Below are 24,192 nucleotides of genomic sequence, written 5' to 3'. Positions count from 1 at the left end.
TGTCCACATGATTAAGCATGTATTTAATGTAGCAAAAATGACTAACTCATTTTCGACCAAATGAGCAGTTACTGCCTTTTTGCTTGGTAGGGCAGTATACAAAGTCATCATTCAACATTCCTGAAGGGAAAGCATATATTTTATTATGTGTTGCATATGGATTACACTACAGTGAGTCTACGTGTAGAATGATACCTCAAAGCAAAATGTGTATTTTATATAGGTGATTCTCAGAGATTCCCAGTGATTGTACTGGGATCTAATTTCACACGATATCTCTCTCTGCTGTCTGTCTGTTTGTCTGTCTGTGTAGTTAGTTAGCAACACATTAACATTAAACGTCTGTTCGCCTAAGGCAAAACCACCAACAGAGAGAGAGAGAGGGAGAGAGATAGAATGGAGAGATACATTTTTTTAAATACCACAGAAGGAATTCTCATTTAATGTCCTCAACATGTCCCCCCTCCCTTCCCTCCAATATGAGATGTAAATATTTAATATAACTGAAGACAGCCTTCACAGCAAATACAGCAGGCTGTGGTTAGTGCCATTATGAAGGGTGCTGTAGAGCGCCTGTGTGCTGGGGGCTGGCTGGATGGATCACCTCTGGGCCTGTGGTAGTGGTAGTGATGACAGCGTTTAGCGCTGTTCCCTGTAGTCTACTACTGATTAGACCTAACATCTTCCTAATAACCTTAACTAGAACAACGCCCCAGGACGCTGCTCTCCTCCGCTGGGAGGGAGAGGGGGATGAGCTGAAGGCTACTCAACCACCTCTCCTCTGTCTTCTCAAAGTCACCCCACTATCCTCTGTCTCCTCTCATCTGTTATCTTCTCCTCTCCTCCTGTACTTGGCCCCATCCTCTCATTTTGAGCCAGAACTCCCCTTCTAACTCTCCTATTCTCCTCTTCTCTACTCCCTTCTTTTCCATTTAACCAAATGGAGGGAACTCAGAATTTTCATGGAATTGAGTTTGTTACGGTTCAAGTGACCAGACTGCAGAAGTTGCGGCATGAATATGAAGAGAAACCATCCTATGAATGTATTCTTTAATATAGCAGGTCCCTGACCTCAGTGGTAACATTATCCAGTGAGATGAGGATGGATTGAGAACAAAATAATTTATTGCGGTTTAAAGCTGTAGGGAGCGGTTTTATGTCTATCACTCCCTATGTGGTTGTTTTTATGTACGTGGTACTTTACTTTTTCATAGCTTAACACACACACACAGACACACAGACACACACACGCACGAGCGCGCACAGAGACACACACACAGACATACAAATCTCTAGCATTTGCTATATTTCTATGTACATAGAAAATACCTCCAACGTATTTTCTAATGGGGGCATAATCCAATATGCAAAAATGAAAATCCAAAATGCTAATAGAAATGGCCTGCGCTCGACCTACTCTTGCTTTCAAGTGACTGGTCCTCTTTTTCTCCTCAGTCTCGGCAATTTCAGAGCAGAGTTAATAAAATCATCACTTTTAACTTTTATGGCTTTTATCTACTCCAGTTCTTACAGCATTCACTGATATGAATGGTAAAATGGTCCGTTTTGAGTTGGAACAGTACCGCGAGAAGACTGGAGGAGCTGGGCTGAGTCCCTTGGTGACGTCAGAGAGTCGGCGGTGTGTCAGGGCTGTCATGTGAGGCTGGGGAAACAGTTCGACCAGGAAATCTCCGTTTGTTGATAGGGTTATAGTTTAGCTGGTGACCGTCGGGGAGCAGATAAGTTGTTTTTAGTAAAACAAGGTTTTAGTTTTCATTTGTTCGCCATGGCATCTCTATTCAAGAAGAAGACAGTCGACGGTAAGTTTGTTTTCCGCTGATTGTAGGATTGTAACAAATTAACAAAGTTGTTTGAATTGGTGAGCGCCACTAACGGCATCAGCTACTGAACAAGCCTGTTTTACCAGTTTAACTGATACCAGTTTAAAAAGTCAAGATTCATGTTTATGTTACGAAATCAACATTGGTCAACGTGGAATCATCTAAAGGTAGATTGTGTGTTAATGAGGATTAGCTGAAATTAACAGGCTATTTATAAACTGGCTGCCTGAAACTAGACATACAATTCCACGTGTCTGTGTATTAGTGAAGGTAGCTGGTAAAGTTGTTTTAAAAAAACTGTGTTCTGTGTGTCACGATTTATGACCATCGTGTAACTGGTGAACAGGTACAGTGTAGCTGTAGACATTGTTACATTGTTCAATTGATGTGATGATGCGATGATGCTGTCTACACTATGTTCAAGTGTTACTTTGTAATTTACCTGCTGACTGCAACAGAGAATTCCATGAGGAACAGCATCTAGCAGTGTAAGTCCTGTAAGAAAGCTTTGTTCAGGTTTAGACAGAACTAGTGAGAGAATCATGTGATCCATAGATACTGATGTTGAATGATTGCGTTACTTCATTCTGTTAATTAAAAGACAGCTGGATATAGGTTATGTTGACAATAGTCTGCTCCAGTCCCTCTACTGCCCCAATCCCCCACACAATGGCTCGTTAAGTGATGATCATGTCTAGATTTCCATTCGGCTCACAGAGTTGTCAAACATGATGCAAGAGTAAACAAAGTCATCAGTCAATACACACAACAGTGATAATTAGGTATGTGTGTGTGAGAGAGAGAGACAGAGAGCGAGCTCAGGCTGCCTGTAGCTTTTAATGCTGCTGACACTTTGAAAATGTAGCAATATGTTGAACGAAGAACCCCAAAATATAGATTTTCAGGTCTCTTGAAATATATATTTTATCTCAATGTGCCTTACCTCGATAACGAAGGTTAAGAAAATAAAGAGGAAGAAATGTCTCCATCTTATAAATACTGGGCCTAATGCCTATCAGTTAAAATGTCTCCATCTTATAAATACTGGGCCTAATGCCTATCAGTTAAAATGTCTTGCTTAATGGCCATCAACCTTACAAGGTCAAAATGCAATAACCCTTCGGGCTATTTAGAAAATATAATGCATCAATTATATCTAAATCACTAATTACTTTATTAAACAAAAACATATTGCAAGTTTCCATCTAATTCAATTGCAAATGTATCTCATTTAATATGAATAAGTTATTCCGTGACAACAGTGTCATTGATAAAGAATATTCACTTACTGTAATTGTACTGTACCTTTATTCAAGGTCAGATAGTTGATAGGATATCTCCTCTTCTCCTTCTCTCCTCTCTCTCTGGGCATGGTGTGCCAAGGTTGCCCGATGTTGAGAAGCAGTGGCATCCTATGGTAGGGCGTGTAGTGGCGTGCGGGGGTGCGATGGCGGGCGGAGGTTAGCTGGTGGAGTTTTATAGATTATTACCCCACCCTCTTTTAGACGTTGTCAATACGTCACCCTGTACGTAGGTACTACGTTTAACTCTCACAAGTGGTCCAGCTCTCTCTCTATTACGTTTTGGGGGAGATGAGGCCACTGGTACCTATAGCAAGGATATTCACTATTTTATTGTATTTTTTGTCAACATTTGTACTTTAGGGTAATTGTATAAGATTGAGAGCCTATTAATCTGCAAAAACATTTATTAAACTTTTCTGCAGTCTGGATATATATATATATTGTCACGGACAGAAGAGGACCCAAGAGCGCAAGTTCAAATTCAGAGTTCTTTATTGAAGGTTTCAGGCGGGAAGAGGAGGGCCAGGGGTGTCAGGGGTTCCAGGGGTGCTTGGGGCTCTGGGGTTTTACAGGGTCCTGTGGGTACCTGTGCTCCGGGGGTCACCAAATGTCCGGGGGTGTCCAGTCCAAGTGCTTAGTGTGTGTGTTCCCCAGTGATGGAGCGGCGTATCGGGCTGAGGGTGGTGAAGCGTCTGGGCACGCTCATCTGGTGGTCGGAGACCTGGGGGAACACACACACAACAGCAATATGAATGGCAGGCAGAAGTACAGATCAGGGCTGGGCAAATATCGTGGTGAGAGACAGAAGGCAGAATCGAGTTACCGGAGGGGCTGAAGATCGGAGAGTAGTCGAGGTCCAGAAGGCAGGTCGGGATAGACGGGGCAGTAGAACAAGGAGGCAGTCAAGAAAGGATCGGTATCACAAACAGGAGTCAGAGCGCAGACAGGCAGGTTACTGGTCCGGGTTTGAAGACGATCTGACAGGGCTTGGCTGAAAAACAGGGCTTGATATACTGGGAGAGGTTAGTGGGGAAATGCAGTTCAGCTGGCAGAGTAATTAGAACAGAGTGAGGCAAGGTGAGGATGGTGAGTGGGAAATGCAGTGCAGCTGGCCAGGTAACAAGAGCAGAGCAGGGCGGAGCCAGGTGGAGCTCGTTAGGCAGAGTAGGGAGAGAGTGAGCAGAGTGGCAGAGAATTGAATGCAATTAATGTTGCTACCAGGGAGAGAGAGTGCTCATGACAGGACCCCCCCTCCAAGGGACGGCCCCAGAAGTCCCAAGAACAACATCATGCCGGGAGGGTGGAGGGGAGCAGGCGGCGGGTCAGAACTCCTCCGAGCGGTCCGAGTGAATCTCCTCATCCTCAGAAGGAGCTGGAGGGTCACGGTCGGGAGACAGGACAGGCACTGAGACAGGAGCAGGGTGGGCAGGACGGCTAGGAACCCCTCTTGGACGGCCCCTACGGATTGCAGGCTGATCAGGATGTAGTCGGTGGAAGTCAGTGATAAGGGTCCGGTCCACTATCCTCCTGGCCGGGATCCAGGTCCTCTCCTCTGGACCATATCCCTCCCAGTCAACGAGGTACTGGAGACCCCTACCCCTTCGCCTAGAGCGGAGCAGCCGCCGGACGGTGAAGACAGGACCGCCATCTACGAGGCGCGGAGGAGGTGGCGCCGGAGCTGCAGGGACCAGGGGACTTTCATGGACCGGCTTGACCTTGGAGACGTGGAAGGTGGGGTGGACCCGCATGGAAGCGGGCAACTGAAGTCGGACCGCCGTTGGACTGATGACTTTCTGCACAGGAAAAGGACCAATGAAGCGAGGGGCCAGCTTTCGTGATTCAACCCGCAGCGGCAGATCCCGGGCAGACAGCCAGACCTTCTGACCAACCCGGTAAGTAGGTGCTGGGGTCCTCCGTCGGTTGGCACCGACGGCGTAGCTGGTTCCAGACTTCAGGAGCACAGTGCGAGCCTGGGCCCAAGTGCGGCGGCAGCGGCGGGCATACGCAAGAGCAGACGGACAGGTGGCATCCGCCTCCTGGCTGGCAAACAGTGGAGGTTGATACCCGTAGACACACTGAAAGGGGGAGAGCCCGGTGGAGGAACTGGTGAGTGAATTATGGGCATATTCCACCCAGAGCAGGTGTTGAGCCCAGGCCCGGGGATTTTGGGAAGCCACACACCTCAGTGCCTTCTCCAGCTCCTGGTTCATGCGTTCAGTCTGGCCGTTTGACTGCGGGTGGAATCCAGACGATAGGCTGGCGGTGGCCCCAAGGAGATGACAGAACTCCTTCCAAAAGGTTGCTGAGAATTGCGGGCCCCGGTCTGACACTATATCCTGGGGTAGGCCATGGATACGAAACACATGTTCCAGGACCACCTGGGAGGTCTCTTTAGCAGAGGGTAGTTTGGGAAGGGGCACGAAGTGGGTCATCTTACTAAAGCGGTCAACAATGGTAAGGATGACTGTGTGTCCGTCAGAGGGCGGAAGGCCCGTAACAAAGTCCAGTGAAACGTGGGACCAGGGCCTCTTGGGTATGAGTAGGGGTTGCAGCAACCCAGCAGGAGGCTGGTTGGGGGTCTTGTTTCGGTTACAAGTGGGACAAGCTCGGATGAATTCTCGGACATCCCGTCTCATCCGCCGCCACCAGAACCGCTGGCGGACCAGATGAAGGGTGCGAGTGATGCCGGGATGACAGGCCAGACGGGATTCGTGCCCCCACTGAATCACAGGTGACCTGAGATTTGCTGGAACAAACAGACGGTTGGGGGCGCTGGTGCTTGGACCTGGCTGGTCCCGAAGAGCCTCCATGACCTGCTTCTCGATCTCCCAGGTGAGGGCCGCTACGACCAAGTGGCTGGGAAGAATGGGGGCTGTCATGGCGGTGGTCTCGTCCTTCTGAAACATCCGGGAAAGAGCATCAGGTTTGATGTTGCGAGATCCCGGGCGGTAGGAGAGCGTGAAATTGAAGCGCGTAAAGAACAGAGACCACCGCTGTTGACGGGAGTTCAGCCTCCTGGCTGTTTGGATATACTCCAGGTTCTTGTGGTCTGTCCACACTACGAATGGTTCCTTTGACCCCTCTAACCAGTGCCGCCATTCTTCAAGGGCGAGCTTGACAGCCAACAGCTCGCGGTTCCCAATGTCGTAGTTGCATTCGGCAGGGGTTAGCCGACGGGAGTAGAAGGCACAGGGGTGCATCTTGCCATCCTCAGCTGCTCTTTGAGAAAGCACTGCACCCACTCCCACGTCCGAAGCATCTACCTCCACCACAAACTGCCTTGCTGCATCTGGCATCTGGAGGATGGGAGCAGAAGTGAAACATGTCTTGAGGATATTGAAGGCCTTATCAGCAGCTGATGTCCATTGGTACGGTTGTTTAGTGCTGGTTAGCGCCGTGAGGGGTGCAGCCACTGTGCTATAGTTTCTGATGAATCTCCTATAAAAGTTGGCAAAGCCCAGGAACTGTTGCAACTTTTTCCGAGACTCAGGAACTGGCCAGGAAGTGACAGCCGACACCTTCGTGAGATCCATCTGAATGCTGCCCTCGGTCACCACATACCCCAGGAATGAAACGGTCTTGGCATGGAACTCGCACTTCTCTGCCTTCACGAAAAGAGAGTTCTCCAGCAGGCGGCGCAGGACCAACTGGACGTGGTGCGTGTGTTCTGACAGAGTCTTTGAGAATATTAAAATATCGTCAAGGTACACAAATACGAACGTATTTAGCATGTCCCTGAGGATATCATTCACTAGGGCTTGAAAAACTGCTGGGGCATTGGTGAGGCCGAAGGGCATGACGAGATATTCATAGTGGCCGGTTGGTGTGTTGAACGCTGTCTTCCATTCGTCTCCCTCCCTCATCCGCACCAGATGGTAGGCATTGCGAAGGTCCAGCTTTGTGAATACAGTGGCTCCCTGCAGCAGTTCGAAGGCAGACGAAAGTAAGGGCAGTGGGTAGCGATTCTTAACCGTGATGTCGTTCAGACCCCGGTAATCTATGCATGGACGAAGAGAACCGTCCTTCTTGCCGACAAAGAAGAATCCCGCTCCTGCGGGGGAAGATGACGGTCTAATTATCCCGGCGGCAAGAGAGTCATTAATGTAGTCCTCCATGGCCTTTCTTTCCGGGGCTGACAGTGAATACAGACGACCCTTGGGAGGTGCTGTGCCAGGCAGGAGATCAATCGCGCAGTCATAGGGTCTGTGTGGGGGTAGAGATGTCGCCTTGGATTTGTTGAACACCTCTTTCAGGCTGTGGTAACAGGCCGGAACATTGGATATGTCGGGGGTAGCGCTAGATCTTTCCCGGTGAACGGGCAGGGTGGCCCCCCTTAAACAGGTCTGGTGACAACTCCTTCCCCACTCACGGACTGTTCCTGTCTCCCAGTCGATGTGGGGGTTGTGCTGACGGAGCCACGGGTATCCAAGAATGAGTGGTTGGCCAGGTGAGTGTAGGAGGTGAAACTGGATGGACTCCTGGTGGTTTCCTGACAGCAGGATTGTCACAGGGGCGGAGATATGAGTGACAGTGCCAAGATGATGCCCATCCAGGGCTCGTGCAGGAATGGGTTGTGTCAGTTGATGATGGTTCACGCCCAGTTGCTGTGCAAGCTCAGGGTCCATGATGTTTGCTTCGGCTCCGGAATCCACAAGGGCGGCCAATGTATGAGTCTTGTCAGAAAGCTGAAGGCGGAGATGAAGCAGGGTCTTTCGGATGGAGGGAGACTGAAGGCTTGTTGAGCTCACCCGGATCTCCCCTACACCTGGTGAGCTGCGGCTTTTGCCGGACAAGTGGCGACACGGTGATTTTCGCCACCACAGTAGAGGCAAAGGTTGGAGCTTAGACGGCGCCGACGCTCCTCGGGAGTCAGAGAGGCACGGCCAATCTCCATGGGCTCAGGCTGATTGAGTTGGCTATGGGACTTGACAGGCAGGGGCTGGACAGAAGCGGTATCGACCCGAGTGCGGATGGCAGGTTGACTGAGACGGCCCTTCTCCCTCCTCCGGGTCTGTATACGGCGGTCAATGCGGACGGCAAGGTCAATGGCGGCATCAAGCGTTGAGGGCGGGTCATGGGAAACAAGCTCGTCTTTGATATAGTCCGCCAGGCTATGGAGGAAGGCTTGCACCAGTGCCTCTGGGTTAAACGAGCTTTGACTGGCCAGGGTACGAAAGTCAATGGAGAAGTCTGCCACTGTCCGATTGCCCTGACGGATGGTGAGCAGAGCTTGTGACGCTTCGGCTGTTGGCGAGCCTAGGTCAAAGACCTTTAACATCTCCTCCTCAAAGGCACTGAAGGAGGCACAGGCTGGGGTTTGCCGGTCGAATTCCGCCGTTCCCCACAACCGAGCTCGACCGGTGAGATGTGTGATGACATACCCCACCTTGGCTCCCTCTGTTGAGAAAGTCCTGGGCTGTAGTGCAAACTGGATTCGGCAGCTGCTCAAGAATGGTCTTACTTGCTTCTGGTTGCCATCAAAACGTTCCGGGTTCCCAATCTTTGGTTCAGGAGCGTGGGGATCTGGTGGCAGCACTGCCGGGCCTGCAGCATTGGGACCTCCAGCGGAGGGATGAAGGAGTGTCGGTGGTACAGGAACCGAAGGACCAGGGGGGGGTGCAGGTGGAGTAGCCGGGTTTGAGAGTAGTTGCAGGGCTTGGGCTAGCTGTTGTTGCTGCAGTTGGAACTGTTGTTGCTGCTGGTTGAATAGCTGGAGAAGGGAAGCGATGTCGCCAGCCATCCGATTTATGTCTCCCTCAGAGCGTTCCAGTCGCTGTAGGGCAGTCATCTCTGGCTCTTCTTCCATCGTGGTCAGGGAGTGCGCTGGGTCCATGATGGTCAGATCGTTCTGTCACGGACAGAAGAGGACCCAAGAGCGCAAGTTCAAATTCAGAGTTCTTTATTGAAGGTTTCAGGCGGGAAGAGGAGGGCCAGGGGTGTCAGGGGTTCCAGGGGTGCTTGGGGCTCTGGGGTTTTACAGGGTCCTGTGGGTACCTGTGCTCCGGGGGTCACCAAATGTCCGGGGGTGTCCAGTCCAAGTGCTTAGTGTGTGTGTTCCCCAGTGATGGAGCGGCGTATCGGGCTGAGGGTGGTGAAGCGTCTGGGCACGCTCATCTGGTGGTCGGAGACCTGGGGGAACACACACACAACAGCAATATGAATGGCAGGCAGAAGTACAGATCAGGGCTGGGCAAATATCGTGGTGAGAGACAGAAGGCAGAATCGAGTTACCGGAGGGGCTGAAGATCGGAGAGTAGTCGAGGTCCAGAAGGCAGGTCGGGATAGACGGGGCAGTAGAACAAGGAGGCAGTCAAGAAAGGATCGGTATCACAAACAGGAGTCAGAGCGCAGACAGGCAGGTTACTGGTCCGGGTTTGAAGACGATCTGACAGGGCTTGGCTGAAAAACAGGGCTTGATATACTGGGAGAGGTTAGTGGGGAAATGCAGTTCAGCTGGCAGAGTAATTAGAACAGAGTGAGGCAAGGTGAGGATGGTGAGTGGGAAATGCAGTGCAGCTGGCCAGGTAACAAGAGCAGAGCAGGGCGGAGCCAGGTGGAGCTCGTTAGGCAGAGTAGGGAGAGAGTGAGCAGAGTGGCAGAGAATTGAATGCAATTAATGTTGCTACCAGGGAGAGAGAGTGCTCATGACATATATATATATATATATATAATTTCTCTATCACTTTCACCATGCATTTTCCTCTAAAAGCTTGTCATGCTTTACAACAACACAACTTTCATTGCTGCCATCCTTCAGTTTGGACTGTTACTGCAGGAATTATATTCTCTAACACACACCCCCCAAAAAATCCTCATATTGTTTTGAAATGTTTTATTTATACTTTTCTTTAGTTTTGAGGAAAACCCTTCTTTTAAGAAAAGTAAGCTAGTGTTCTTTGAATATCTAGCATTTGATCCAGTAGTGAAACAGAGGGTCAACAGAGGGTCAAGTTAGAGGTTGTGTTAGAGCTACTGGTACCCAGTCCACTGTAGAGGTCATCTCTGGCAGTACTCTGGCTCTGGTGAAGGAGTCCAGTGCAATGGTTTAGGGTTTATTGTATCAGCTGGTAGACTGCCCAAGCTTACTATGTCTGCATGTGCGTGTCTGCGGTAACCTTAGGGCTAATAGCAGTGGAGGGGACCGGGTCCTCTACCCAAATATGCGAGGTGGGATGGCAGGGACACATTCACAGCAGGGTGTGTGTGTGTGTGTGTGTGTGTGTGAGAGAGAGAGAGGCAGTTTGCAGGAAATTGCTAGGACAGTAGTGTGCCCTTGCCTCCAGACATGCCTGGTCTCTGGGACTGCTCTCCCCCAAACTCATAAACCACTGCTGGGTGTGTGTCTTAGGGACTGCTCCTGTATGACTATCTCTTTTCCACTTCATTTCATGCTTGTGCCTATATTGTCCCCTTGATGCTACACTTCAGTGGTTTTATCCTGCCTTAAAACGTGGATTCTTCTTTTTTGTTTTTATTGCTGTTGTATGTATCAAATCAGGAGCCTGGTGCGTTTTTATTGGAAACCGTTGAAACACGACACCACATAGTTTACCCTGCCTACATTTCTAAAAGTATAAATAATATGTTCCGAAGGGATGTTTTTAGTCTGGGTCTATCTGAAGTATGAAATATCTCGATAAGAGTTAAATGATGAGCATCTCTTTAGTGTTGGTCCCTCTGTACATTAAGAAATAATCAAGTTTTATCGTGTACAGTTGAGTCTGTGGTATTTTGAGCATGGTGTGTGTGACGGATTGTGTTATACACACGCCATGTCGGGGTAATGGATAGTGTGTGAGGCAGGGATGGTTTAGATTCCAGACTCAGCCCTGTTAATGAGGAATGTCCAGAGCTATTGTCCCTGTCTATCTACCCGTGTGAACAGAATGGTACTGTGCTTCTTTAGCTAAACAGAAAGCGTAGCTCAATGCCCAGCATAACTGTATGAATGAGTTGTATGTCATAAATAAATAAATAAATATCTCCTTTGTTTTCTGTATCCTCTCTCTCAGATGTTATAAAGGAACAAACTAAGGAGCTTCGCGGTACTCAGAGACAGATCACTAGAGACAGAGCTGCTCTGGAGAAACAAGAGAAACAAATGGTGAGACACACACACACACACACACACACACACACACACACACACAACTCACCCTATGAAGTGCTGGTAGGACTGAGCCAGGTTTTAGTTTCTCAGTAGATCCTTTTCCTTAGATTGCTGCTGATTGCATCAAACGTGTGTAAATGACTGTAGGCTAATCCTGCTCCATCCTACCTCCACTCGCATCCCTTTCCTGCGCTGTCTGATAGGACTACAGGCTGCTTAGCTAACGGCTGGGATAGAAAGGACAGGATTGGACAGGTAGAATAGCTACAGGGGAGAGAGGAGGTAGAACACACACAGTCACAATAGGACTGTGTGAACAGCAGAATAGAACATTTCCCCTCCATTTTCTCCTATGTCAGAAGGATGAAAGGAAGAGTGGTGGCTCGTTGTTGTTTTAAGTAAACATCACACAGGCCATAATTACCTCCCAAGGGACCAGCTTTTTATTACTCATTAATATTTATCCTAATTAATTTAGTTTTTATCTAGTTTTTATCTAGTTGTTATCTTTGTTGTTGGTCTGAAAAAAAATATATTCTCTAAGAAGAGGAAGTGACCTATATTACAGTTTAGCATAAATGTATTTGTGACACACACACACACACACACACACAGCTTTCCCTGTCTCTGTTTGCTCTTCCTCTGCTGGGGCTGCTGTAGTTGCTGTGCTGGGAGACTCCTCATTATTATTAGACTCACTAACACAGAGACTACTGGGCCTTTCAGCACGCACCCCAAAAACAACTGATGTCAACATTATTATCACTAACACAGAGACTACTGAGCCTTTCAGCACGCGCCCCAAAAACACAACAGCACAGTTTCGAAAATAATATTTTCTTCTTTCAACCAGATATAGTATCTATATTATTCAGCACTGTGTGTGTAATGCTTTGAATTTATAGCCAATTTATTCTATATAACAACTTGGTTCATTATTCAGATGAAAAGGAACATGTTTTGTCACTTATCTACCTGAAATATTGCCCTGGTCCAGTGAACATTAGATCAGTCTGTCTCTATGTACATTGTTACTCTGTGTGATAGCATCATCTATCTGTCAGTTTTAGCTCTTGCCTCTCTCTCGTTCTCTCTCTCTCTGAGGCAGTATAACATCAGTAATAAGCTCACATCAGCAACACTCATCATCCCAGTCAGTCAACACTAAAACTCAGCTACATCAGCCTAGATTCCCACTGTTAAATATTTACAGTGTCATTTTTGCTTTATGGCAGATATCAAAAAGAAGCATCATTATTAAGATGCTTAGGTCTTATATTTGTCTATTCTTAACATGAATCTACTTAGCAGGCAGACAGACAGCACCTGTGTGTGTTTCAGAGGGGAATGTAATGGGCCTGTAATGGTAATGTGCTTACTCAGCTGTTTAGCAGAGCTCTCTACCTGAGGAGGAGACTGGAGCACTTCACAATCAGCCTAATGGCAGTTTAACCCTCATACACACTGGCAGAGGGAGGGGGTGGAGGATTTGGAAATATTATTCCGGTAAACTGTAATGATGATCATTAATAAATTGTTGTTTTCAGGTCTGGCTCTTCAGAACAAACACACATACACACAGACACAGGGCTGCAGCTGAATCTGTACTGTTTCCCAGGGGACATGGACAGCCTTGCGGTGTGTTTCCTCAGGGCGAGAGTCTGTTTTCATGTGTTTACCGAAGCTAAGAGAGGCTGGTAGCTCACAGGTGTTTAGACCATCGCCAAATCATACTATTTACACTGTTTACACTCTAACAGGGCTCTCTGGGGAACCTGATGTATATGTATTGTATGTATTTATGTAACAGTATGTTTGTGAATGAGTGTAGTGAAGTTGCCTGTTTACAGCTCCCCCTTGATAATCCTGTTCCTATTCCTTCCCTCTTGTAGGAGATGGAGATCAAGAAGATGGCTAAGTCTGGGAACCGCGAGGCGTGTAAGATCCTGGCCAAGCAGCTGGTCCAGCTGAGGAAGCAGAAGAACAGGACCTACGCCGTCAGTTCAAAGGTCACCTCCATGTCCACACAGACCAAGGTCATGAACTCCCAGATGAAGATGGCTGGAGCCATGTCTGCTACGGCTAAGGTAAAGAGCACCACACACCTGCGTGCATTCACACACACATTCAGACAGCCACGCACACCATCACATATTGGATGTTGGGCCTCCAAAAGTTAGAGCATTTTCTTATTGTATAGTAGCTCCACACTCACCATACATCTATGTGTTTCTGTGTGTCTGGGTAAATGAGGCTGAAAGCAGACCCACTAACCCAGTTAAAACATTCAAACGGCTTCTCCAAAAACAGCAGAAGAGTTCAAAGGATTCTTCTCCTCTCTTGAGTGTGTAATAATTAGTGTCTTAGTCTGTCTATATTTCCTGTCATCCCCCTCAGGATGGTAATGCTTGTCTGACTGGGTGGAGATCCTCCATCCTACACCTGTTTACAGCTCAGACACACAGATGACATCCTTACACATCTTAGCTGTTATCAATTAGGCTTCCGGTCATGTTTAAAGCAGCATATCTAATTAGCCCAGTTCAATGACTATATTAGCCCGTCATGTTTAGAGCTTGGAACGTGAACTAGTTACAGTCACTAAGTATTTATTAATGTTGTTATTAATGTATTAATGATCAATCTTTTTTTTCTTATTCAAAGCTGTCAATTAATCATAATCAGGATGGTGATTAGCTGTAACAAAGTGATGAAATTAACGTGTTTAGGGAAAACAGCTCACTGTGTTTTAGGGAAAACAGCTCACAATTCTGAGGTGGTAGTATGTAACTGAATGTGTGCACCCTATGGCTCCTGCTACTCTGGGATAAGGCCATTTGTCTTCATTGTGGAGGAGAAAATACTAACTTTTCACCAAAAAGCCCAAACCAGCCTCATCTATGTATAGAGACACACCACTATGCGGCTGCAGAGAGACCCACTATAAACAGAGACACACACTCAAACAGTTTGGGAACAATATGCAAATGACATCTAATTAGAGGCAGTGTGTGCAGCTCGTTTGGCTGTTTTAGGCTCCACAGTGAAACTAGGCCATGGCTGTGCCAACACACAGGAAGAAGAGGCAGATTCCCTCTGTGTGTTGATAATGTGCGTACATGCTCTGGGAGTTGTGTATTGTCTGTGCGGTATGTTGTAGTAGTATTTGTGTTGTAACTCTTGTGTGTCTGCGTGTTGTCCAGACGATGCAGACGGTGAACAAGAAGATGGATCCTCAGAAGACCCTCCAGACCATGCAGGACTTCCAGAAGGAGAACATGAAGATGGGCATGACAGAGGACATGAGTAAGACCTGCTGCCATTGGCTTTATAGCCTAGGATTTAAATATTTAAAAGATGCACAATAGTAACATGAAAAAAAACTGTCCAAAGTCCAAACCAAAAACTCCATACAGATCAATGTGTTTGCCTGGTGTTTCAAAGAACTGTTAACTCACAGCTTTTAACAGTAAACTGACTAGTACCTCTGGCTCTCTACCTCTCTCTCTGTCTGCCCCCCCTCTCCCTCTTTACTCCCCTCCCTCCCTCCCTCCCTCCCTCCCTCCCTCCAGTCAACGATACGTTAGATGAGATATTTGACGAGTCAGGGGATGAGGAAGAATCTCAGGACATTGTGAACCAGGTTCTGGACGAGATTGGCATTGAGATCTCTGGAAAGGTAAGACCTATTGCCCTATACCATACCCCAGTCACTTCCCTCTATATGCAGTCCTCTGGAAAGGTAAGAGATAGTCCTGTACCATATCAAAGCCTTTTCCATCTGGATGCTGTGAGGTGCAGATAGATAGACAGACAGACAGGCAGACAGCTGGAGGAGAGGGGGATAGCCCTTAGCCTGCCAGTTCTTATGGGAAGAAAGTATGTAGATTGTGCCTGCATGAGAGGCCATTACAGTGGCTGTCTCCATCTGGCAGAGAACCCACTCCCCCTGGGGGACAACATGTGTTACTACACCACCACCGCTCTAAATGCAGAAGAGCTACTGTACTGTGTGTGTTGTAAGCACGGCTGGCCCGCTCATTAGGCAGGATTAGGCAGCCACCTATGGTGGCAGATTGACAAGTGTGGCATTTTCCGAGCTAAACTGACCAAGACACACCTCCATCAACACATAAAATCTCACATCATTTTGCCCAAAAACAATGACAATTTCTCTCAGTGGCAGTGGCATATGGGCTTTTTAGGTGAGCGCTGATGCCGCCCTGTGATAAGCAGTGCCCACTTTGTCAAAATATTTTGCTTGTCCATTCCCAGCGTGCCTATCCAGGGTGCTGTTGGAGAGATGCATCGCTGCAGCGCTCCACCAATGTTCTGTCAAAAAAATTATCTAACATAAATCATGTAGCAGATATAGGATATGGTAGAAAGAGTATGTGGCCTTTTCTGTAGCCTACAGGCTGGAGATAAAATGTATGACAATGTAATGAGACAGACACTTTTTACATCATGCCTAACCTAAATGGCGCTCAATTAAATGGCGCTCAATTAAATAGAAAATGCGCTGTCATGTTAACATATCCTAAAAACAGGACAGGTCAAAGTAAAATGGACAATATAGAATGGACAATCACAACTGTTGTCCAGGAGTTTCACCCTCATGATCAGTGGTTTCAAGTTTGTATCTGTCAATTATTGACAAGCTGATCATAGTGAAAAATAAAATAGTTCTGCATTTCCCGATGTGTAAACACATTGCAAATAGGCTCATGATAACTCCTGATAAAGTTGGGTAGCTGATATTCAGAACTTAATTAGCCAAATTGATTAGTCACAGGAATCAGGACTAATAAAGCCACAAGGATGGGCATTCATAAAATTCCATTGTGGGCTGACATAGTAGGCTACACCCCAGTAAGCACGGACCGACGACGACGCCTTTTGGACTTCTTTTTTCGGTGTAGTCCGGACCGGCCTTGATTTCAACATCCACGGACATTGATTTTTGGTCAGATCCGGGCAAAATCTGAACGAATCATAGACATCTATGTTTGCTTCAGATTTTGTCCGGTCTGGACCAGCCTTGATTTGTCCCAAACATAGACGTCTATAAATTACATTCAGCCTGATTTCAACGTCCGGAAAATATGTATTTTTCAACGTCCGGAAACTACGCCTTTTCAACGTCCTGGAAAACTTATTTTAAACAAACGGAAACTACCTTTTCACCTTTTAATCAGAACCTACATTTAACCTAACTTCAACGTCTGGAAAATACGTCTTTTAGACATATTTTCAACGTAATTTTGCTTACTGGGACTATTCTAGTTTTGTGGGGGTGGCATTTTTTGGTCTCGCCTAGGGTGGCAGAACAGCAAGGACCGGCCCTGGTTGCAAGCCCAGTGTCAGTGTTAAGCTGTTGTAATGTGTGTGTTTCAGATGGTGAGAGCCCCAGCAGCAGGGAAGAATCTCCCCACTGCCTCTCCTAAACGGAAAACACAGATCTCTGACGACGAGATAGAGAGACAGCTCAGAGCACTGGGAGTGGACTAACACATACATACACACACAGACACACACACACACACACCATGGGCTAGGCCTGTGTACTAGCAGGCTGGTGGTCCATGTGTCGGAGACTGGAAGACTGTGGCTGGTTATGAATATGTAATGACTAAATGATGGAATAATATAATAATGTGTTATTATGACCCAAACTACAAACTGCTGAAGGATGGGATCTTTATGTACATACAGACAGTTGACTCCGGTGACCTCTATGTATACATGGGAGGACCAATCCTGTGGGAGGATGAAGTAGTGATGGTTGTTCTCTGTGCTCTCACATCTTTAGGTACAGTACTATAGATGCTTGTGATGTCATAGACTACTGACAATGTGTCTGTCTAGTACCACTGACATTAACTCTAGGAGCTACTGACAATGTGTCTGTCTAGTACCACTGACATTAACTCTAGGAGCTACTGACAATGTGTCTGTCTAGTACCACTGACATTAACTCTAGGAGCTACTGACAAAGCTTGACTTTTTCCACTAATTAACATTTTGCATGAGAATCTATGGAATCAGCTGGACCAAACTGGGTATCAGTTAGGGACATAGATTCAGTTTGACACAATAACTTGTGAAATAATAATATAATGCTAATTCAAACTAATAATCATAAACTTGATATATCAAGTAATGGTTACTTTTAATTGCTTGTTTTGTACTACTGAGTTGTACTCTAATTTGAAGATATTGTCTGTGTCTTAGTTGATCTCTGTGTCCTGTCTTTCTGATGTGGGATGGAACCAGCAGTCTGTTGTGTCCTGTCTTTCTGATGTGGGATGGATAAGCAGTCTGTTGTGTCCTTTCTTTCTGATGTGGGATGGAACCAGCAGTCTGTTGTGTCCTGTCTTTCTGATGTGGGATGGATAAGCAGTCTGTTGTGTCCTTTCTTTCTGATGTGGGATGGAACCAGCAGTCTGTTGTGTCCTGTCTTTCTGATGTGGGATGGAACCAGCAGTCTGTGTCCTGTCTTTCTGATGTGTGATGGAACCAGCAGTCTGTCTGTCCTGTCTTTCTGATGTGGGATGGAACCAGCAGTCTGTATGTCCTGTCTTTCTGATGTGGGATGGAACCAGCAGTCTGTTGTGTCCTGTCTTTCTGATGTGTGATGGAACCAGCAGTCTGTCTGTCCTGTCTTTCTGATGTGTGATGGAACCAGCAGTCTGTCTGTCCTGTCTTTCTGATGTGTGATGGAACCAGCAGTCTGTCTGTCCTGTCTTTCTGATGTGTGATGGAACCAGCAGTCTGTCTGTCCTGTCTTTCTGATGTGTGATGGAACCAGCAGTCTGTCTGTCCTCCTCATCTCTCTTTTCTGATGTGGGATGGAACCAGCAGTCTGTTGTGTCCTGTCTTTCTGATGTGGGATGGAACCAGCAGTCTGTTGTGTCCTGTCTTTCTGATGTGTGATGGAACCAGCAGTCTGTCTGTCCTGTCTTTCTGATGTGGGATGGAACCAGCAGTCTGTATGTCCTGTCTTTCTGATGTGGGATGGAACCAGCAGTCTGTTGTGTCCTGTCTTTCTGATGTGTGATGGAATCAGCAGTCTGTCTGTCCTGTCTTTCTGATGTGTGATGGAACCAGCAGTCTGTATGTCCTGTCTTTCTGATGTGTGATCAGTTAGGGACATAGATTCAGTTTGACACAATAACTTGTGAAATAATAATATAATGCTAATTCAAACTAATAATCATAAACTTGATATATCAAGTAATGGTTACTTTTAATTGCTTGTTTTGTACTACTGAGTTGTACTCTAATTTGAAGATATTGTTTGTGTCTTAGTTGATCTCTGTGTCCTGTCTTTCTGATGTGGGATGGAACCAGCAGTCTGTTGTGTCCTGTCTTTCTGATGTGGGATGGATAAGCAGTCTGTTGTGTCCTTTCTTTCTGATGTGGGATGGAACCAGCAGTCTGTTGTGTCCTGTCTTTCTGATGTGGGATGGATAAGCAGTCTGTTGTGTCCTTTCTTTCTGATGTGGGATGGAACCAGCAGTCTGTTGTGTCCTGTCTTTCTGATGTGGGATGGAACCAGCAGTCTGTGTCCTGTCTTTCTGATGTGTGATGGAACCAGCAGTCTGTCTGTCCTGTCTTTCTGATGTGGGATGGAACCAGCAGTCTGTATGTCCTGTCTTTCTGATGTGGGATGGAACCAGCAGTCTGTTGTGTCCTGTCTTTCTGATGTGTGATGGAACCAGCAGTCTGTCTGTCCTGTCTTTCTGATGTGTGATGGAACCAGCAGTCTGTCTGTCCTGTCTTTCTGATGTGTGATGGAACCAGCAGTCTGTCTGTCCTGTCTTTCTGATGTGTGATGGAACCAGCAGTCTGTCTGTCCTGTCTTTCTGATGTGTGATGGAACCAGCAGTCTGTCTGTCCTCCTCATCTCTCTTTTCTGATGTGTGATGGAACCAGCAGTCTGTTGTGTCCTGTCTTTCTGATGTGGGATGGAACCAGCAGTCTGTTGTGTCCTGTCTTTCTGATGTGTGATGGAACCAGCAGTCTGTCTGTCCTGTCTTTTTGATGTGGGATGGAACCAGCAGTCTGTATGTCCTGTCTTTCTGATGTGGGATGGAACCAGCAGTCTGTTGTGTCCTGTCTTTCTGATGTGTGATGGAATCAGCAGTCTGTCTGTCCTGTCTTTCTGATGTGTGATGGAACCAGCAGTCTGTATGTCCTGTCTTTCTGATGTGTGATGGAACCAGCAGTCTGTATGTCCTGTCTTTCTGATGTGTGATGGAACAGCAGTCTGTATGTCCTGTCTTTCTGAAGTGTGATGGAACCAGCAGTCTGTATGTCCTGTCTTTCTGATGTGTGATGGAACCAGCAGTCTGTCTGTCCTGTCTTTCTGATGTGTGATGGAACCAGCAGTCTGTCTGTCCTGTCTTTCTGATGTGTGATGGAACCAGCAGTCTGTATGTCCTCCTCATCTCTCTTTTTATCTCGGCTGCTGTGCAGTTACCGTATCTGTTATTTAAGCTGTGTGCTTAAACCACACACACACACACACACACACACACTAGAGTGGACAAGGAGTTTGTGAAGATAACACTAATGGTTTTGTCTTCCTGTAGTTCTCTCCACCATGCTGTAAGAGCAGGTTAGGAGACAATGACATATTGTGCAATGGCAACTAAACAGCATTTAATGCAGCCTAGAATGTTCTCTCATGGTCCTTTTGTGGTTTTCTAATGTGGACTGGTATAACACTGAATGCTAAAATGATTATCTTAATGATTATTACTGGAAAGTATTGAGACTGGTACACAATCTTTTACATTTGTTTATTTTCAACTTGATTTGTGGTGCAATTCAAATGTAAATAAATGAAGGTTGTTGTCACACCTTTTATCCACCATGTACAGTATGTCAACTAATGTATGTATCCTCTGTGTTTGTACAGTTCTACTGTTTAGGGTTGATGATGGCTTTTATAATGAATAAAATCACTTCATGTACTATCTGCTGCTCAAACAATTACCTATGCCAACCACACCTCCTTCACACTTCACATCAATGGTGTTTTTATTCAGTCATTGAAGAGGACAGTCAACAGTAGAAGTCACAGACATGAAGGCCCAGAGCTGTAACTACATGTAGATGAGGCTCCGGTCACACACAGCCACACAGCCTCCCTCCCACTGGAGAACAGAGCCATATAAACCACAGGCCGTAAATGAACATGAAGAGCACATTACGTAAGGACCCTCTCAGTGTCGGTAGTGTCTCAGGGCTCCCATCCTCTCAGACAAATGGCATAATTATACAGTACAGGGTGCATGTGCATTTATATTTGTCTGAACACAGCTCCCTCTTATTGGGCTCTCGGAAATACCAACTGCTTAATAAATCAATTAACAAATCATTCAATTTAATGCATACGACTGCACAATCCATTAATTAATCAATTGCATCTACGATAAATAGATTAATTAAATCATATATTACTTATTTTTGATAAATCAACCAGGTACCGAGTGATTGATTGTAAGACAATGACAAGCATTTTTGAGTCCAACTCTACACTTATGCTACTCTATAATGTCTCCAGTATGCTACAGGGAGACAGGTGCTTATCTATCATCATCTAAATCAGCTCCTCTCCTCTCCTCACTGTTGGTTTGAATGTATTTATTCATGAAAAACACAAAGAAATCAGTAAGTATGAAAAATGACATAAAACTGGGACAGCGGGTTTTGATTTCTTACTAATCAAAATGTCTGCGAATGTCTGTACATAGTCTTCTCTCTCTCTGGGTTTGAAGATACTGTATCTCCGACTCGAGAACACAAATCCGTCAATAAATTAGGTTTTCACATACATAGTCATTCAGTTTCATATATTACATTTCAGATAAACAGATCATGATAAAGACATTGGAATATATTCCCATCATTAGTTTTTACAACTACCAGACATGGAATCATAAATTATTATACAGTGGTTTAGGCACTTCTGGGATAAATAGTAGTAGGCTGCAGGCACTACAAGTACAATATGCTTTTGGTCCAGTAAAGGAATGAGGTGACACCAGAACTCAAGTTCTCTTGGTCTTAGAGGTTAGATAGGAGTTAGAGGTCAGGGTTAGGGTTATCTACAGCAGAGTTTCCTAAACTCGGTCTTGCCCCCCCGGGTGCACGTTTAGTTTTTTGCCCTAGCACTACACAGCTGTTTCAAATAACCAACTCATCATCAACCGTTGATTATTTGAATCAGCTGTGTAGTGCTAGGGCAACAATCAAAGCGTGCACATGGGGGGGTTTGGAAACCCTGCTTTACAGGTAGGACTGTCCTTCGTCTGGTAGGAGCTGTTGTGGAGGCTGCTCTTGACCCGTTTCTCTCATTGCCGTGGGTTACAGAACCAGACCTGGACCACCTCCTTCTCCAGGTGAAGCCCCTCAGCCATGTGGGCGATCTCCTGAGAGGAGGGCTTGATCTTCTCCCAGAAACTACACTGGGGGGACTGTGGCTCGGAGAGCACGACCCCCACCCAGATCATGCTCTGGAAATGTATACAGACAAGGAAAGTAAAGAGATTGAGACAGAGAAACATCAACCGTGATACCAGCTACAGCCACTAGAGGGGAGTGTATCTGTATTAATGTTTAATGATGTGCTGTGTGTGTGTGTGTACCTTGCAGTGTGTTTGCTCCATTAACCATGTTGGGTTGCAGGACACTGCAGGTCTGGAGGATTCTGGCCTAAGATATACTGGCAGACAGCATCTTCTGAGCTAGGGAGGAAACCATCATCGTAATCATCATCACCATCAGCATCGTCATCAGAGGGGGAGTGAGGGAGAGAGACCTTAGATCAGTTTAGACATGGCTTTTCGTTGCACCCATGTAAGTATATTTTTAAGTGTCCATGGGTGCACCTGTTTCTGAAAAACTGCATTGAGTGATAGCGATAAAACTGTGCTTGGTTTCCAGTCTTTGTAGAAGCTGTAGTTTTGAATGAGATAATTACATTCCACATAGTGTGGGTTCATTTTCAATGATGTCAGAACATTTGAGGGCGGCAGGTAGCTTAGTGGGTAAGAGCGTTGTGCCAGTAACCGAAAGGTTGCTGGTTCTAATCCCCGAGCCGACTAGGTGAAAAATCTGTCGATGTGCCCTTGAGCAAGGCACTTAACCCTAATTGCTCCTGTAAGTCGCTCTGGATAAGAGCGTCTGCTAAATGACAAAAAAAAACAAAACAAAAAATTTGATCTCAATCAGCAGGTGTTGTGTTCTTCTGGTGAATTATTGTCTCATGGTGAATGTGGACTGTTAATTTATCTTACTACAGTAATAATTATCTACAGACAGACACAGCAGGGACAATGAGCTGATTAGATACATTTACATAATTTAAATGCATTTAAACAAATGACTACTTGTCTTTGGAATTTCTCCTTCCCTGCTTGATGTACTTTGACTCACATTAGATTAGATTGAAACACACTCAGACAGGATGGGTATATTACAGTCCTGTAAAAAATAAATGCTTCCAAAAGTTCCAATAGGAAGGAAAATACACCATTCACATCACTGTCTGAATGTAGGCTTCAGTGTGTTCAATGGTAGTAGGCTGTTAATCAGAATACTGACTGAATCTTATAATAAACTGTGCAAGCATTACTGTTCAGATGCAGGCCAAAATCGTCATCCTCAGCTGTTGAGTAAGATATGCGTGTGTGTGTGTGTGTGTGTGTGTGTGTGTGTGCATGCACGTGTGAGGGTGTAAGTTAATACATTCCTGTCACTCTGCAGCCCAGATAGCAAAGCATGACCAAACACAACTGTTAGGAGACTGGAAATGGTTTAGAGAGATAGAAATAAGCGGTTATCAGAGGTTAGGTCTCAGAGGTTATGGGTTAGCGGTGGGGGTGAGAGGACACCATGTTGTGTGTGGAGGCGGAGGAGGGCAGGCGGTCAGCAGCGTAGGCGTGGTGAAGGAGTCAGAGCTGAACGCTTGGCATGACATTACAATGATCACACGACCTCCTTGCTACCTGGACAGGATAAAGTAGATAGATCTTTGCTCTGCTCTGCTCTCTTCTCCTCCGCTCTCCTCTCCTCTGCTCTCCTCTCCTCTGCTCTCCTCTCCTCTCCTCTGCTCTCCTCTCTTCTCTTCTCATCTGCTCTCCTCTGCTCTCCTCTCTTCTCCTCCTTTCATCCTCTCCTTTCCTCTGTTCTCTCCTTCTCTCTCCTCTCCTCTGCTCTGCTCTCCTCTCCTCCCCTCTTCTCTCCTCTCCTCTCCTCTCCTCTCCTCTTAGCCATTCTAAGGTAGGCGGTGGGGGTGAGAGGTTACCTGCGGACACCATGTTGTGTGTGGAGGCGGAGGAGGGCAGGCAGTCGGCAGCGTAGGCGTGGTGCATGAGGAGTGGCAGGGAGTCTCCTGCCAGGGTGGTGAAGGAGTCCGAGCTGAATGCCTGGCATGACATCACGATAATCACATAACCTGATTGCTACCTGGACAGGATCAAGTAGATAGACTTCCTCTGGTTCTGCTCTGCTCTCCTCTCCTCTCATCTCTCCTCTCCACTCCTCTCATCTGGTCTCCTCTGCTCTCTTCTCCTCCTCTCTCCTCTCCTTTTTTCTCCTCTCCTCTGCTATACACTGCTATCCTCTCTTCTCCTTCTCCCTCCTCTCCTCTGCTCACCTCTCCTTCTCTCTCCTCTCCTCTCCTCTGCTCGCACTGCTCTCCTTTGCTCCCCTACCCTCTCCTCGCCTCATAGCCGTTTTCAGGTAGGCACTCAGGTGCTGACTTCTCTTTTCTGCCCTATACAGGTAAAAGCTGCTCTGCTTGGCTGGTGCCCCTCTCCTCTAGGCTACACAGGTATACGCTCAGGTGGACAGGTCTCAGGAGGGCTCTCCACATTCTCCAGGCAGCACAGAGAAATGGGTAATTTAATCTTCTCTCTAGCTG

The 24,192-nt window shown here is 46.5% G+C and overlaps 1 protein-coding gene across 1 annotated transcript; it reads left to right on the top strand.

Annotated features, from left to right (window-relative positions):
* The first annotated feature begins 1,646 nt into the window (after positions 1–1,646).
* Positions 1,647–20,236, top strand: chmp2ba (charged multivesicular body protein 2Ba). Its single transcript, XM_084179077.1, has 10 exons — positions 1,647–1,820; positions 11,158–11,249; positions 13,148–13,342; positions 14,459–14,561; positions 14,828–14,934; positions 16,653–17,158; positions 17,254–17,623; positions 17,701–18,076; positions 18,941–19,180; positions 19,551–20,236. The coding sequence occupies exons 1-6, from the start codon at positions 1,787–1,789 to the stop codon at positions 16,764–16,766; spliced, it is 645 nt and encodes a 214-aa protein (XP_084035203.1). The 5' UTR covers positions 1,647–1,786; the 3' UTR covers positions 16,767–17,158; positions 17,254–17,623; positions 17,701–18,076; positions 18,941–19,180; positions 19,551–20,236.
* The last annotated feature ends 3,956 nt before the right edge of the window (positions 20,237–24,192 follow it).

The sequence above is a fragment of the Coregonus lavaretus genome, assembly GCF_964263955.1.
Source record: "Coregonus lavaretus genome assembly, chromosome: 16".
Taxonomy (NCBI): Eukaryota; Metazoa; Chordata; class Actinopteri; order Salmoniformes; family Salmonidae; genus Coregonus; species Coregonus lavaretus.
This window is presented reverse-complemented; position numbering and strand designations above follow the sequence as displayed.